Source organism: Battus philenor, unplaced genomic scaffold (genome assembly GCF_028537555.1).
Source record: "Battus philenor isolate CCGP_79_NKW_IND1 unplaced genomic scaffold, ilBatPhil1.0.hap1 SCAF_20, whole genome shotgun sequence".
Taxonomy (NCBI): domain Eukaryota; kingdom Metazoa; phylum Arthropoda; class Insecta; order Lepidoptera; family Papilionidae; genus Battus; species Battus philenor.
In genome coordinates, this window is record NW_027181683.1 from 7,346,247 (window position 1) to 7,361,485 (window position 15,239).

At 30.8% G+C, this 15,239-nt stretch overlaps 2 protein-coding genes across 2 annotated transcripts; one reads left to right on the forward strand and one right to left on the reverse strand.

The window, feature by feature from the left end:
• Positions 1–418: 418 nt before the first annotated feature.
• LOC137923083 (probable chitinase 2) lies at positions 419–12,034 on the forward strand. Its single transcript, XM_068766217.1, has 9 exons — positions 419–592; positions 5,638–5,802; positions 6,660–6,855; positions 7,581–7,677; positions 8,116–8,331; positions 9,036–9,227; positions 10,121–10,254; positions 10,821–11,002; positions 11,554–12,034. Exons 1-9 carry the CDS (start codon positions 514–516, stop codon positions 11,829–11,831), a joined length of 1,539 nt encoding a protein of 512 aa, XP_068622318.1. The 5' UTR covers positions 419–513; the 3' UTR covers positions 11,832–12,034.
• Positions 12,035–12,576: 542 nt separating this feature from the next.
• LOC137922969 (U-scoloptoxin(01)-Cw1a-like) lies at positions 12,577–14,760 on the reverse strand (the record flags this gene model as incomplete). The annotated part of the gene is made up of 3 exons (XM_068766084.1): positions 12,577–12,733; positions 13,472–13,552; positions 14,590–14,760. Coding segments are annotated over 3 exons (306 nt in total), but the record flags the coding sequence as incomplete, so codon positions are not given.
• Positions 14,761–15,239: the final 479 nt, after the last annotated feature.

Genomic DNA, 15,239 nt, shown 5'->3' on the forward strand with positions numbered 1-15,239 from the left:
ATTTTCTTTACATTGACAATTATCGTAATTACCGTTAATTATTAATATAGCTAGTGATTACTTTTACCACATAGTAACAAAATTACATTTAATTTTTTACGTTGATGAGTCATCTAAATTTTGTTTGTGCCTGCCTCAGACAGGAAAAAATCACTTTCAATACGAAATGGACTTGGTTCCCCTACAGCCAAACCTGTTCTTTGCTAATCAAATACAGCTTTAAACCTTATGCGTGTTCTTTACGATTCAAATTACATTGAAGCACTGTCCAGAACGATTTACCAACCACGTAAGTTGCATAATAATTGAATTTATACCGTATATTTAGTAAATAAAGTTCATTTTTACTTAACAATGATGCAACGGTTTCCAAGCGAAACGATCACAAAATATCAAATAGTCACAGTCGCTGAGAATGTCGCCGCAAAGCGACGTCAACTTTTGAAATAATTGTTTAAAACTACTACTTTTGTTTTATATAAATTACGAGTTACACTTTTTTTCATTATAAAAATGTTAAAAACGGTGAACGTTCTGTGGGTTTTTTCTCTAATAGGAATGGTATCCGTTTTGGAGGGACAGACCTTGGGTGGTAAGTGAAAGGCATATTTTGAGAACACGTATTACAGATATTATGTATTTATAAATATCACTAGTTTTTTTTGCGAAGAGAAAGTAGAAAGTAAGTTTACACGATCTAGTGAACACAAGAAGTTACTATGCTGCGCTTAGACATAACATATTTTACAGTTTGTCACAGTATCCTAAGATTATTATTTAAATGAACACTTCGAGCCTGGTCGCCATATATTAGTTAATATACTTTACTTTTGTTGAGTCATTCAAAATTTTTACATTCTTTACTTTTACTAGTTATTCATAAATTCCCTTGTCTTTATTATAAATATTTTTCGATTTACCTGAAGGCACCAATTACTTGTATTTTAATCAATGAAATAACGTTGATTAAAGAACAAATTCAATGGAATAATTCAAAATATTCCATTGAATAATTAATAATTATTATTTTAATATTCGACTTTTTTATTTAAAAAAAACCTTCACCGCGATAAAATAACAATTTTTTGCACAATCTTATATCAGCTAAAAGAAGACTTTTACAACTTATATTAAGTCGTATAGTAACTTAAATAAATAAAATACAAATGATATAAACAAAAAGCGGCTAATCAAAGCCATAATTTATTAATTATAACATTTAAAATATATACATTGGCATCTAGGTATACATCCAAATTCCTCACCAATTTTCGTACTCATATATATAAAAATAAAGATTATTATTGCATGCATTCAATCACTTTGTAAAAATACTGTAGTAAACTTACTTACAAAGAACTCTTTGTTTACATCTTATACTTCATTAAAACTTTACATCACACAGACAACTTTCCAAAGTTACATGTATGGACCTAGATGGTTTTACGCAAAGTGGTTTGAACTGCGGTAAATATTAACCAAGGCCTAATGAACGTATGCGTCTGCGGCTTGTACAGTTTTTCTTATTAATAACAAACCAACATCAACGAGATTTAAAAAATAAAAACATTGAAAAAAATATTTCATCATCATCATCATAAACCGATAGATGTCCACTGAGATTATTAATGGAAACAAAATAATAAGTAATTTTGAAAAGAGGACATTTAAAAAAAGATAATTAATTAAAAAAGCGAAAAATTGTGTCATTCCTTTAGTATGACAAATAACAAATATTTCAAAAATATAAACAAAAATGAGTTCATATGTATTAATAGCTAATCTCCATAAAAGATTATGTTTCATTGTCATTATTTCAGTCATAGGATGTCCACAGCTGGACATAGGCCTCCCCAACAGATTCCTGTTAAAACCGGCCTGCATCCAGTGTCATTACTCTCTATTCACTACCTACACAATTGACAAAAAGCAATAAATTTTCACCATTCTTAAATTAGGTGTTACGATTTTCGACACACATATTTTAACACTTGTTGTAATAACGATTTTCCACAAAGTGGAATTTAATTAATAAAAAATAAGACGCACAATTTGATGATAACAATTTTTCTTTGTTTTTATGCCCTTTAATTTGACTTTATACATATTATAAAGTCAAATTAAAACAAGAATTCTTCCTGTGTACGTAATTAAATAGTAACAGTTACAATAATCCGCTTAATTGATGTGTTTATTCATTATCAGCGTGGCAGCCATATTTACATATTGAAAAAATAAACATTTATATTAATACGACATTAATAATTACTTTGTAAAAATAAACGGAATTTTGTATAATATTATTAATGTAGGACAGAGAAACTTGAATCATAATAATAACTTTTTGTGATTTACAATTACCTCATATTTTCAACAAAAGTCATAAAGACAGACAGTTCTAGAGACATAGTTTCCTTTAGTATATAACAATGTAACTCGTGATAAAACTGTGTCAATACGACAAATGTCGTGAAGTGAATTTTATCAACATACATTAAGTTATTCACTTTAAAATAAAATATACATAATCCCTTAAAATTAATTAAAATTGCTGTTAAATATAGAATAATGAAACAGATATAATAATAAATATGCACTAGGTGTCCTTTGGCCGCTTTGCGTGGACAATATAGAGAATGAGAATGGAGAAATGATATTTTATTATCAGGTTGCTTAATTATCTGATTCCTCAACACCTGTAAGTGTAATTTTGTAAAATGCTTTATATAATATATACGTATATATATAGTCTAACTAGCTGATCCCGCAAACGTTGTTTAGCAAAAAAAATATTTTTAATTATCAATTTAAAAATAAGGGTTGATCGTAGAGGAGTGAAAATTTAGGGTTGTATGTATTTTTGTATGTTGTATCAAATAAAAACAAAAAATTTCGTCAAAGAAATAAAAAAAAATTTTAAGGGTGAACAACCCTTATCACTTAGGGGTATGAAAAATAGATAGTAGCCGATTCTCAGACCTACTAAATACGCATATAAAATTTGGTAAAAATCGGTCAAGCTGTTTCAGAGGAGTTCAAGTTCGAACACCGTGACACGAGAATTTTATATATTAGATTATACGTGTCAAAAATTAAAATTATTCTGAACAATTCTTTCATTCGTTTAATGATGTCATTCCTAAACATTTATTACATAATCTATAATATATAATAAATAATAAAATAATATTATATAATTACAATTTATATACTATCCCCCTATAGATATCTCCCTAAGATTTGCAGTGAGCGTCTTTGGGCTGAAATAACGATCTCATATAATATCAATAACAAGGACTATTCTTGTAATTTCTCTATGCGATCGAATTATAAATGAGGAGGCCTATAAATGAATGAAAGTAACCAACTGGCGGGTGGCATTGGGCAGACCACATTGCGAGCAAAACTAATGTCTGCTGGCGTCTCAAGTTTCTGGTGTGGAGTACCGCGTAGGACATCCACCCACAAGACTACATGACTCATGTAACACCTAATAAAGATCGTCGAAAGAAGTTGTACACAGACAGTTTCTTCCCGGTGTTAATAAAAATCTTCGAAAGAGACCCATTTTCTACAGCGGAAATATGTTGATGATATGATAGTGTTTATTTCTAATTTGTTTTATATTTTTATTGTTGTCAAAGTATTTTTTTTACAAAATAAAGAAGTTTTAACTACATACTTAACTTGCGAAATATTTTAACTGCGACGTTTTACTTAGTGTCATGATACTTCATGGTAGCGAAATTCAAATTACATATTTGTTTAAATCTAATCTTCAAGGACAACTAGAACCAACGAGTTTTATCGAATTAGTGTAATAAAAATGCTTCAAACGTCCTAAATTTAAAAGGATTTACATGTATTATATTACTGGTTTATAAAATCTAACGACATAATACTTTTCCACTAAACTTTTCGTAACTTTTATGCTTTAAAAACAATTATATTAATTCAATATTCAGTTCAGATTGCGTTAAATAACTCTTTATGAAAAGGGAAAATATCTAGTCTTATAAATCGGTTGATGTTTTCATACCTTCGTCTATGTATTATATGACTTACTGTTATATAATATACAGACTTAAATGCATGACCATAACATCAATACCATAACCTTGCTAAATAATTAAAATCATAAAAATTGTAGTGATAACGAAAATATGCATTACTAAAATAAAACGATTGTTTATGTTTATCATACAAAAAACTAGGGTAACACTTTAACGATATTTTCTTTTCCTATAAGCAAAAACTTATAAAAGATTATTCTCAAGGAAATGTTACTATCATGATTATTTAGTTTTATATATAAGCGATTTACATTATTAAAAAGGTATCAAAACAATAGCTATAATTTTAAAAACAAGTCGGCGCAATATAGCCTTTTGCTTAAGTTATTGGTTAGGTTAAATAAACACTAAATTTTTTTACTACCTTCATCATGATACTTATAAATAATTATAAAATATTATTATTGGATTATATAAAAATAATGATCTCCTATTTGTGCCACCGAAAACTAGTTTACAAAATCTATAAAATCCCAAGTATTCGATATTTTATAATTCAAAAACTGGCAGGGTACCAGTTTTGATATGCACCATAACAAAAGCCTCAAGTATATATCGTGCTGTCGTTGAAATATGTTAATAGTGTAAAAAGCGTTATTATACTTAACATATAAAGTAAAATGCTGCTATTTGTATCAAGCCATGCCAACAATAGAACTATATGATCTCTGACTTAACGTTCCTTTATAAAAATTTGTGCGGAAAATTCAAATGTTAATTAATTACTCCCGTCGTCCAATAACAAGTTTTTAATGTGTAATATAGTATATGTGTTAATTTATCGTTTTAATTATATGTAAACCGCAAAAAAAAAAACATTTCCACGTGTAATTTTAATATCCAAAACGTATTAGGAACAGACAACTTTCAGCTTCACGTCGAGCGCTGTTGAAATGCAACAAAACTTACTAAACATTTTAGAGTATTAGCTTGTTATACTTATAAATAACATAAGATAGTCATTATTTGCTTTATTCGCTTGACATTAAATACAACTCTTTCTATCTCACTTTCATAGCAAGTGAAAGGAGCAGATAATCGCAGTGAAAAAAGAAATTTGAAAAGACATTAACATTTACATCTGCCTACTCGTTAGATTGCAAAGGCAATACCCTGGGTTATCTGGTAGAGAATACTTATAAGGCATTAAGTCTGCATAAAATGTGAAAACACATGCGCCTGGTTTTTAAAAAAATGCAAGTAATGATTTATTTCTTCCCAATTTACAAAAATGCTGCCCCATATCTTTACTTCTTTATTTTCCGATGTACTTATCATCATTGTATGACTAACATACATTAAATAAATAAATATAAACCAGTTTAGTGCCTTTTTATAATATACTAATAACAGGGGATTATTATGCATACAATAAATATATTGAGCAGTACTGGTTTCCAGCCCCTCTCTTCCCATTAAAAAGAATCAATACAGTAACACGCTAAATAAAAAATAATCCTTTAAAAAACACAAAACTGTGATAAGTAATATATATATATAAAAATATATATGTGTGAGTGTGTGTGTGTGTGTATGTATATAAGATTATATCATTTGTTTACAGGTCCAATGCACGGTAAAGTCGTGGTTTGCTACATCGGCACTTGGGCCACTTACCGGCCAAAAGATGGTCAATTCGACATTAGCCACTTGGAGCCGTCATTGTGCACCCACATCGTCTATTCCTTCGCTGGTCTCGATGAAACAACAATGGGCATTAAGAGTCTAGGTAAGCATTCGTTTTATTATTGCATCAATTGCCATACTCATAAGCAATAACGGATAAAAAACAAACCATAATTCTAGATTTAAAATGGTAATTTGTCATTCCTATATAAATAATTAGTGTTTTCTCATTTACAATCCATTCCTCGTTAATTACTTTATTTTAATGACATTAATATAAAGTGAGGTGATAAAAAGATCTGAATTGCTGTATTGAATTGCATAATTGAATAACATTCCAAAAAAAGGTATAGAGCCAGAACCAAGTTTTAAAACATTTTTCCAGAAATTGTTCAGGTTTTTTTTTCCCTCTATACTGAGCAGAAGATACTTCCCACCTTCTGAATAGAATCGCGCAACCGGGGTAATGCAAAAAAAATAGAAAATTATGTAATTCGGAACGACGTTAGAATTTTGTTTCGTTTAATCACTTCAAATTAATAGAAAGAAATTATTTTATTTTATGCAGTTACAGTTTTACGACAGAAATAAATCGAAATAGTTTTCAAAAAAGGTCTTTCCCCAAAGATAGTCATAATGACCGGTCTTGCAATGTCCGCGTACAGCAACTTCACGTTACTTCACACGACCTTGACTACGTCGTCGTTAAACTAGGTGGGGTGGGCTTATCTAGACCCCGTATAATTACATAATAATAATTTATAATCAATTTTTTAATAATTTTGATATTATTTATTAAAAGGCATTTACAATATAATATTAATAAATAAAAAATGCTCCCAGATTGCTACAACAGTGGACGATCTCTCTTCGCGCGATATCTCTTCCTTCACTTTTAATCAAACCTAGCCTAAATTTTTCTATTAGCAAATATAATTATTGATTACATTATGATTTCAGATTCTTGGAATGATATAGAAAAGGACAACGGCAATTTTGGCTACAAAGGTATCGTGGCTTTAAAGAGTCGCTATCCCCATCTCAAGGTAACGATTGCGATCGGAGGCTGGAATGAAGGTTCCAGCAAGTATTCTGCGATGGCAGAAACACCTGAGAACAGAGCAAAATTCATTAACAGTGTCCTTGTTTTTCTTAAGTGAGTGTTACCATTTACTATAAATATTTCTTTATCGTCATCATTTCACCCATAGGATGTCCACTGCTCGATATAGACCGCCCAAAGATTTTTAATTGGACCAGTTAGAAGTAGTATGCATGCAGCATCGACGGCTTTAACAAGGTCGTATGTCCACTTGTACGTAGACACGCGTTTTACTTACCGGTCTTCTTCCTTCTTGACATAAAAACCCTAAGGCCTTTGTTGCCATCTGTTCTACATCTCTATATAACTGCGTTATGGTGCAACGTCATCCGGCAACCTTAACAAAGTCGTCAGTCCGTCTTGTGGGTGGACCTTCTACACACTATGTCGACTCCCATTGCCGCTTAAACTTGCTTATCCGCAGGGCAATATCATTTAATATATAGTTCCCTAAATCGATCACGTGGACAAATCTCGGGCATAGCCTTCTCCGTGGCTCGTTGAGCGGCAGTGAGCGGCAGTCTTTCACATCATGTTTCATTTTCAATTTGGTAAAAAAAACCCACGAACTTACCATACTTTTAAAGTAGACGAATATCCTAAAATGTCAAGTAAATTATGGATAATTTTACAACCACAAGTATTGGAATAAAACGTAAATATACGTAGGAAAAGCAAATATATAATTTTTTAACTAAAAATATATGTAATATCTAATATTAAAAAAAATAATCTGCTTACTAATGATTAGTAACATTATGAAATTAAAAAATTTCCAGTTTATACAAGTTTGATGGGCTTGACTTGGATTGGGAATATCCCGCAAAAAGAGACGGCAGACCTATTGACAAAGCTAACTTCGTTTCACTTGTGAAGGTAAAATATAGTATTATATTACTTTCTTACATAAGTACCATTCTTTACTTTTCGGTTTTTACAACTTCTCAAATTTTAATCCACATTGAATATTGAAATGAGAAACTAAAATTTTAATAAAAATCATCAATAAAAGTGTGTTTAATGCCTAGAATTACAAATATTGTGTAAACAAAATCGGTCTCCACTTTCCATATATATAGTACTGTGGCGGTTTGGTGTCACGATAATATTTTTGTTTACAAAATATCATACTTAAAAAACGAGTTTATCATATATGGTAATTGCTCGACTTCGACAGCTTGATCTCCGATCGGACGTATCAAATAAAATGCTGGTGACTATGTTATGTGATGCCTAATTAATGACACAACTTGTACCAATATAGTTTTATAAGTAATATTTATTTTTGTTTCAAATGAATATTTTCTTTGATAGGAACTCAAAGAAGCATTCGAACCGAAAGGATATCTCCTAACGGCGGCATTCGGAGCTGGTAAAGAAACTATGGAAGCGGCTTACGACATGCATAAGCTTAGCCGGTACCTCGATTATATCCATATGATGTGTTATGACTACCACGGGACATGGGACGGTGTAGTTGGCGCGAACGCTCCACTCAGAGGCACAAGCGAAGATGACGTACTGAGCGTGGTAAGTAAACGTAGTAAAAGTAAAGAGACACTAATTCTTCATCAACAACATCACTTTCAATTTCACGTTCAAATAAGTAAGCTGTATACGTATGGTATGTAGTTTTTACACTATTCTTCAACAAAAAATTCCAAGAAAGGAAGCAAAGTATAGAGCAAAAAGCATAAATACATGTATATGTATACATATATACATACATATATATAAATATATATATATATATATATATATATAAAATCTTATTACTAAAGTAAAGGTTAGCTTGCCTTTTCATAGACTTAAAAATTAGTAATTCTGTTACAAGCAACTGTGTACGGTTTTAAAATACAAGTCCATGTAATATCTCTGATTTGCCACGTAATAAATTTAAAAAAAAATCCTGTTTGTAGTATTACTAAGTGATAATAAAGCTTGGGACTGTATTTCTGTTCTACCGTATTAGGAATATTGTGAAGATGATCACATAAAACCCGTCCGTTAGCTAGTTAGATGTCAGATCACGGCGTGTTTGGAAATCTCGTAGCATTAAATTGAAGAATAACATTATAGGAGCTAAATTTGTTCTAGTTTCTATCAAGTTGGGTTCATATGACTCATTCTTCTCATAATTTACATGCATACGTTTGAATAAATGAATATAAATAAATTATAATTTGTTTCTATTAAACATTCGAAAAACTTACTTTCTTATTATATAATTATAGGAGTACTCGATCAAATATTTCCTGGCTAATGGAGTTAGCCCTTATAAAATGGTGCTCGGCATACCTTTGTACGGTCGTACATTTATTCTTAAAGAGGACGTACAAGATATTGAATTTGGAAGAACAGCTGTGGAGCAAACTGGTTTTAAGGGCCCATTCACAAAAGAAGCTGGATTTATGGGATATAACGAGGTAAGTATTTGTATACATATAATTATAAAATACATTTTAACCTTTAATGGATAATTTTAAACAATAATCACTGATCTTAGCAATTCCAGACAGTATTAAAAAGAACTTTATTTACATGTTTTAATGTTACGCAATTTTTTAAGAAATCAATGGTGTTTTTTTTATTTTCATTTTTGTATATTGATCTGCTTAAACGTATTGGTACAGTGCAAGATTTTGAAAATTCATTCTACTTGACCTATTCAGTTTATAATGAATACAATAATAAATATATGATCATCTAAAATGTTATTAACAATAAAATTCCTTAATAATAGTCTAGTCGTTTTTAAATAGAATGATAAATAATAATCATCAACGTCATTTCAGCCGCAGGTCGTCTACTGCTGCACATAGGCCTCCCTCATAGATTTCCAATAGCATCGGTGATAAATAATATTAACGTATTATTATAACGCTTCAGTGAGAACGCTTTAATTATAATCTAACGACATCCAACGATATTATGTTGTAAGATTGAATTATTTTCTTATGTGAAGCACATTCGCTTCTAGTTACTTCCATTCATGGTTGCGGCTTACATTGTTTTGTGAAATATTATTCTGTATACACTCTCCACGATACAGACAAATTATACATTATAACTTTCATTATATCTCAAAGAAAACACGAGCACATGGTTTCCCATAGCCACGTCAAAGGATAAACATACCATTACTAGTTTAGCCATGTGTTTATAGATATACTAGTCGATAAAAACTAAGATATAATATCCTCATTACAGCTAATTAGTCGAATTTATAAAATTATTAAATGAAGTCATGTATTTTCATTCAATCGTTTAAATCTATTTTATTTTATTGAATTGATTAATAAAAAAAACTTTTTCGCAGATATGTATGGAGACCACAAACAAATCATCGAAATGGACACATTTTTGGCACGACCAATCAGCGACACCATACTTACGAGACGGCAAGCGAATCATTTCCTACGACAATCCAAGGTCTATCGCCGTTAAAGTCAGGTAAATACGTCATTACTTTTTTGACATACAGATTCCGTAATTTTATCATATTTATGGGGTTATAACACCGCGGAGCTTCTAGGTGAGACCTCGGCTTGGGCTGTCACTCATTACACTGTAGCATTCTAATTTTTCAATTCTTGGTCGGTCGATATTAACCGACTACCATTACTAACACTGCGGAATTGCGTGAAAAAGTGGCGGAAAAAAGTCCCACAACGATAGATAGAAGATCGAAAAGGCCTACTCAATAAATGGTGGTTTCTCCTTTACATTTGTGGCTCGCTAAACGAGAAGCGAGGAAGTCTCTAGCTGCGAATTGTATTAATTTTCACACAGGTTATGACGAAGTATTTATTTACTGTATCGTGTTACATAAGCTTTTGCAATAAAATATTCACATCTCATTTCCCGTCATTTTGAAATATAAAATTGAATAACTGGGTATCTGAAAAAATTACTATTTTATGTTTATACAATTTGCGTTAATAATGTATACGAAAATAACTCTGTGATGAAGTCGCTATTCTTGTTTTAATTTATTTATTTATTGTCGTTCTTAACAGAACAGCCATAAAATACAATTTGGGCGGTCTCATGGTATGGAGTATTGATACTGACGACTTCAGAGGCTTATGCGACAAGGAAGAGCCAAGTGAAACTTATCATGACTTCTTGCAACACTACAATCATATAGTTGAAGACCCCATAATGAGAAAAGTGTTAAAATCTCTTCATCTTCCCGATGGTAAGAAATTCGTTCGTAATGTTTGTTAATCTTCATCATGATTTTAGCCACAGAACGTTCACTCCAACATAAGCTTCAAAAAGGACTGCACAGAACTGTCTAAGCGAGAACTTAACAAGGTCGACCCACCTTGTTGGTAAACGTTTTACGTTAATGTTACTGGCTAAACATCTAATTTCTAATAGATAGAACAAACAGTAGTAGCCCAGTGGTAGATTGATACTTGCGAATGTTGGTACAGGGTTCGATTCTCGGAATATAGTGTTATATATAATTCACACTTTTTGCATTAATTATGTGGGATTGACACTACTCAGAAACGAGTTTCCAAATGATAAGCAGAGCAGCTTAATATCAAAATGCGATCGCTAACCTGCCTGCTGAGCGTGGCGATTGTGTTATATCTACCCATAGACATCTTGGGGAGACCTTTGCCTTGTAATAAGCCTCTATGAGCTGAAACGACGACGACGAATTATTAAAAGTTAAAAAGAAATTAGATGATTACAGAAAATCATAGTTTAATTATAATCGCGTTAATTTTTTTACAGCTGGTCGTATTGAGAACTTAAGTCGACGAACAGCTTACGTTGTAGCGAACAGTAAGCTTTATCTCAGACTGCCTGAACCTCAATACTCAAACTACGCTCTCATGCACACTATTAATGAGGCAGCTACACTCGCTCTGGAAGAGAAGAGAATCCTGGACGAAATGGAGAGAGTAACGAAGCAGAATGAGATAGGCAACGATCCAAATGTGGCCACTACATTTAGTGTTAGTTTAATTCTTTCTGTGATATGTTCTTTTATAATAATTCTGTTTAGATAGTACTCACAGATATGTTGGTTTTACATTATTTCATAATAAAAATATTCTTAATAAATATTATATTTCGCTAACCTATTACATATAAAATCCATCTAAGCTGTGTACATTACAGGTGAATTATTATTTAAAATGAATAAATGAAAATTTAAAATGAATGAAAAAAATTACTTCATAAATCGGTGTAAATAATCAGGCATAAAGTCTTGTAAAAGTAGAACAGTTTAATAAAATTTAAGCAAAAATTTTATTAAACTTTTTATGTAATTAATTTACACAATAAAAATTCTGAGTTGTAATTCCAAGATGAAGGAATTTAAAAATTTCAGTTCAAATTAGATTTTTAAGTTAATATTAATTATATAATTTTTTACTCGATCACATGATTTATTACATAATTTGTAACTAAAAACTCAAGTTTAATACGTGTTTTTGACATTGGAATTTGAAACATTTTATTTTATTTTATACATAAACCGACTCTAATTCTATTTCTTAAAAAAAAACCGTGATTTTTTAAGAATTAGAAAAATCACGATATTTGGTTTTGATAATTATCAATAATTATCACAGAATTCATGCAAGTACTTAAGAATTCAGCATTATTTATTCTTATTACACAAATTCTTGTATTAACATGACATAAAACTGACAGCTGAAATAAGAAAAAATACAAAAATAACAGGCACGAATTAAATACTCGATATTGTGATATTTTTTTAATAAATTACTGGACAAAACCTTTTTCTTTAATTTAAAATTAAATATTACAAATAAACATTTTATAATTTAAAAAACTAGAATGCTTTTCTCCAGTCTCGTTCGCGTTTTTTTCTTTCAAATTATACATTCTACAAGTCCTCATATGGAGAGCCGCAGCGTACATTGTAGAAGTGATCACACACCTAAAACAATTGAACATAAATTTACTATAAAAACTTTAACACCGAAGGCCAACCATTTAATAGAATTTTTATGATTCGTTTCCAAACGGCGACTATTTTTAAAGGCTTATTAGTTTAGTCACAATTTATTTTATTTAATATAATTCAAAATTTCTCATTATCTGTGGCGCTTTAACTTTCTTACATACCTAACCTAAGTCCCTTACATAATAATAAAATTTACACATGTCGTATGCATGTTGTAGTCTGTGGCATTTATTGTAGATCTACTGCCTCTACAATATTATCAAATTAAATAGAAATCAGCCCAAAGATCGTCAAGAAGTAAGGTTAACAGCAACAGTCAGTGTATGATGCGTCCTCTGATCAAAATTAACATCAAGCTAGCAGAGAAATTTTCGAGTCCACATTTTAGCCTCTTCTTCCACTACAACATTTTGTTATAATTTGAACGATAAAGTATAAAAGTCAACTAGCTATGAACTATAACAATTGACAGTAGTTTTTTGATATCAATATCAAAATAATTGAATAGCAAAAAGTGATCTCGACTTTTCATATCAAATTTGATATCAACACTATGTAACCAAAAATTAAATTAACAAATCTTTTAAAAAAGATAATTTACAATGCATACAAGGTGACCTTCAAACATAACTACGTATTACACCTTTCCTTCTTCCCAATAACTAAGCGAAAAGTAATTATACCACTTTTCATAACAACCCTGCAACTTACCTGAAACTGTTCATTAAAAAGAGTACCATTCGTACAAAGCTCCGTGCTAATTATGCGCTGGTGCCAGCAGAAGTGAAAAGCCTAAAAAATAAGAAGAGACTAAATATATTAGTAATTAAAACCAGTGGCGTACCTAGAACTTTTGCCGCCCGGGGCGATCTCCAGTTTGCCGCCCTTTCTATTATATGTCAATCAAATAGTGGTTTTTGATTTAAAAAATATTGATGTATCACTTCAAAGTAATCATATAAACTTCTCAAAAGAAATGACATTTATAAACTGACATCCAAAAATTTTGGTTAGGAAAAATTGCCGAACAAAGTCGTAAAGATCCTTTTACGAATTCAACGAATTTTAATGAATACAATAAAATAAAATTATTATCTTGTTCTTGAATTAGAATCCAAAATTTACACTAAAATGCATTTATATACACCGAGGAATAATATTCGAAATCATAAAGTTAATAATAATTTATATAAATCAAATATTAAACTTATAATAATCATTTATTATTCAAGAAAGAAAATAAATTTGAAATGAAAATTTTGTTTTTTACAACTATAAAATTGCCGCCCCAAGGTAAGTGCCGCCCGGTGCGGACCGCACCCACCGCCCCCCCCTAGGTACGCCACTGATTAAAACGAATAATAAAGTTTGTTAAAAAATCTGAAATTATTTTTAGTTACAATATTCTATTCAATTATTTTAACTCTTCTTTAAAAAATCAAGTCGATGACTGATTTTCTAATAAACACTATTTTAATGTTAAAAGATTGGAAGTAACTAAATATAGTTCAGATTTTTTAACAAACTTTATAAAGAAAAAAATACTGAATTTAATAAAATTCAGTATTTTTTTCTTCAACTCGATATAGTGGTTGAAGTAGAAAAGAAAGTTGATTAGAATGCACACCGAAGAATTCAAAACGATATACGAACATGCAACACATTAATCAAATTATTATACAACGTTATATGTTGTAAGTATATCATTTAGCACTTTTTTAAATACATAGCACGTACTGATATAAACGATACATTATGTTAATCTGAGACACGCAAACAAATTATTATTAAAAAAGGATGAAAAATAATATGAAGCTTTTAATAATTACCTGACACCCGGACTGGATATCTGCATAATAACCAATTTTCCTGCCAGAGCAACTAAACTGAGTCGATGGAGCTCGATGAAAGACGGGATACAATGGGGGATCGTGAGGCAAGTGCAGATCATGGTAATAATCCGGTTGTTGACTATGAGATGTCGCAAGTAATGCTGAAAATTTAAATACGTCAAAATCAATTCAATCGTAGGAAATCCACTGCTAATGAAAAGCCCCTTATCTCCACAATAGAACCGACTACAATGTGAACCAACGACCTCAACAAGGTCGTTGGTTCATATTGTGGGTTATCCATGGTTTCACGTTAGAACCTTAAGGCCGCAGCAGCTATATTTTTTGCACACTATATGACCTGCCCTCTTCTACTTCAACTTGACAATCTGCTAAGATTTGTCAGTTCGTTTACGGATCTGCCCAATCCTGATTCAATCTCATAGAGATCCTGAGCAAAGCCAAAGCTTGTTAAGCGACTGTGGCCTTGCCAATGAGCTCCGATGTGAGCAAGCAACGCTATTTAAAAAAAAATAAGTATTTAGAGCGTACGTAAAGGAGTTAATCAAATAATTTGAAGACTTTTGTCTTTAGTAACGATTCCCTATATAAAATAACAATAAAACTTTGCATATTAAAAAGTTTCA

What these genes read in the sequence shown, in the direction of transcription:
- LOC137923083 (XM_068766217.1), top strand. Translation starts at nt 514, where the DNA reads ATGTTAAAAACGGTGAACGTTCTGTGGGTTTTTTCTCTAATAGGAATG. An exon ending in GGAGGGACAGACCTTGGGTG is followed by an intron (nt 593 to 5,637) that starts GTAAGTGAAAGG and finishes ATTTGTTTACAG; the next exon opens with GTCCAATGCACGGTAAAGTC. An exon ending in ACTTCGTTTCACTTGTGAAG is followed by an intron (nt 7,678 to 8,115) that starts GTAAAATATAGT and finishes TTTCTTTGATAG; the next exon opens with GAACTCAAAGAAGCATTCGA.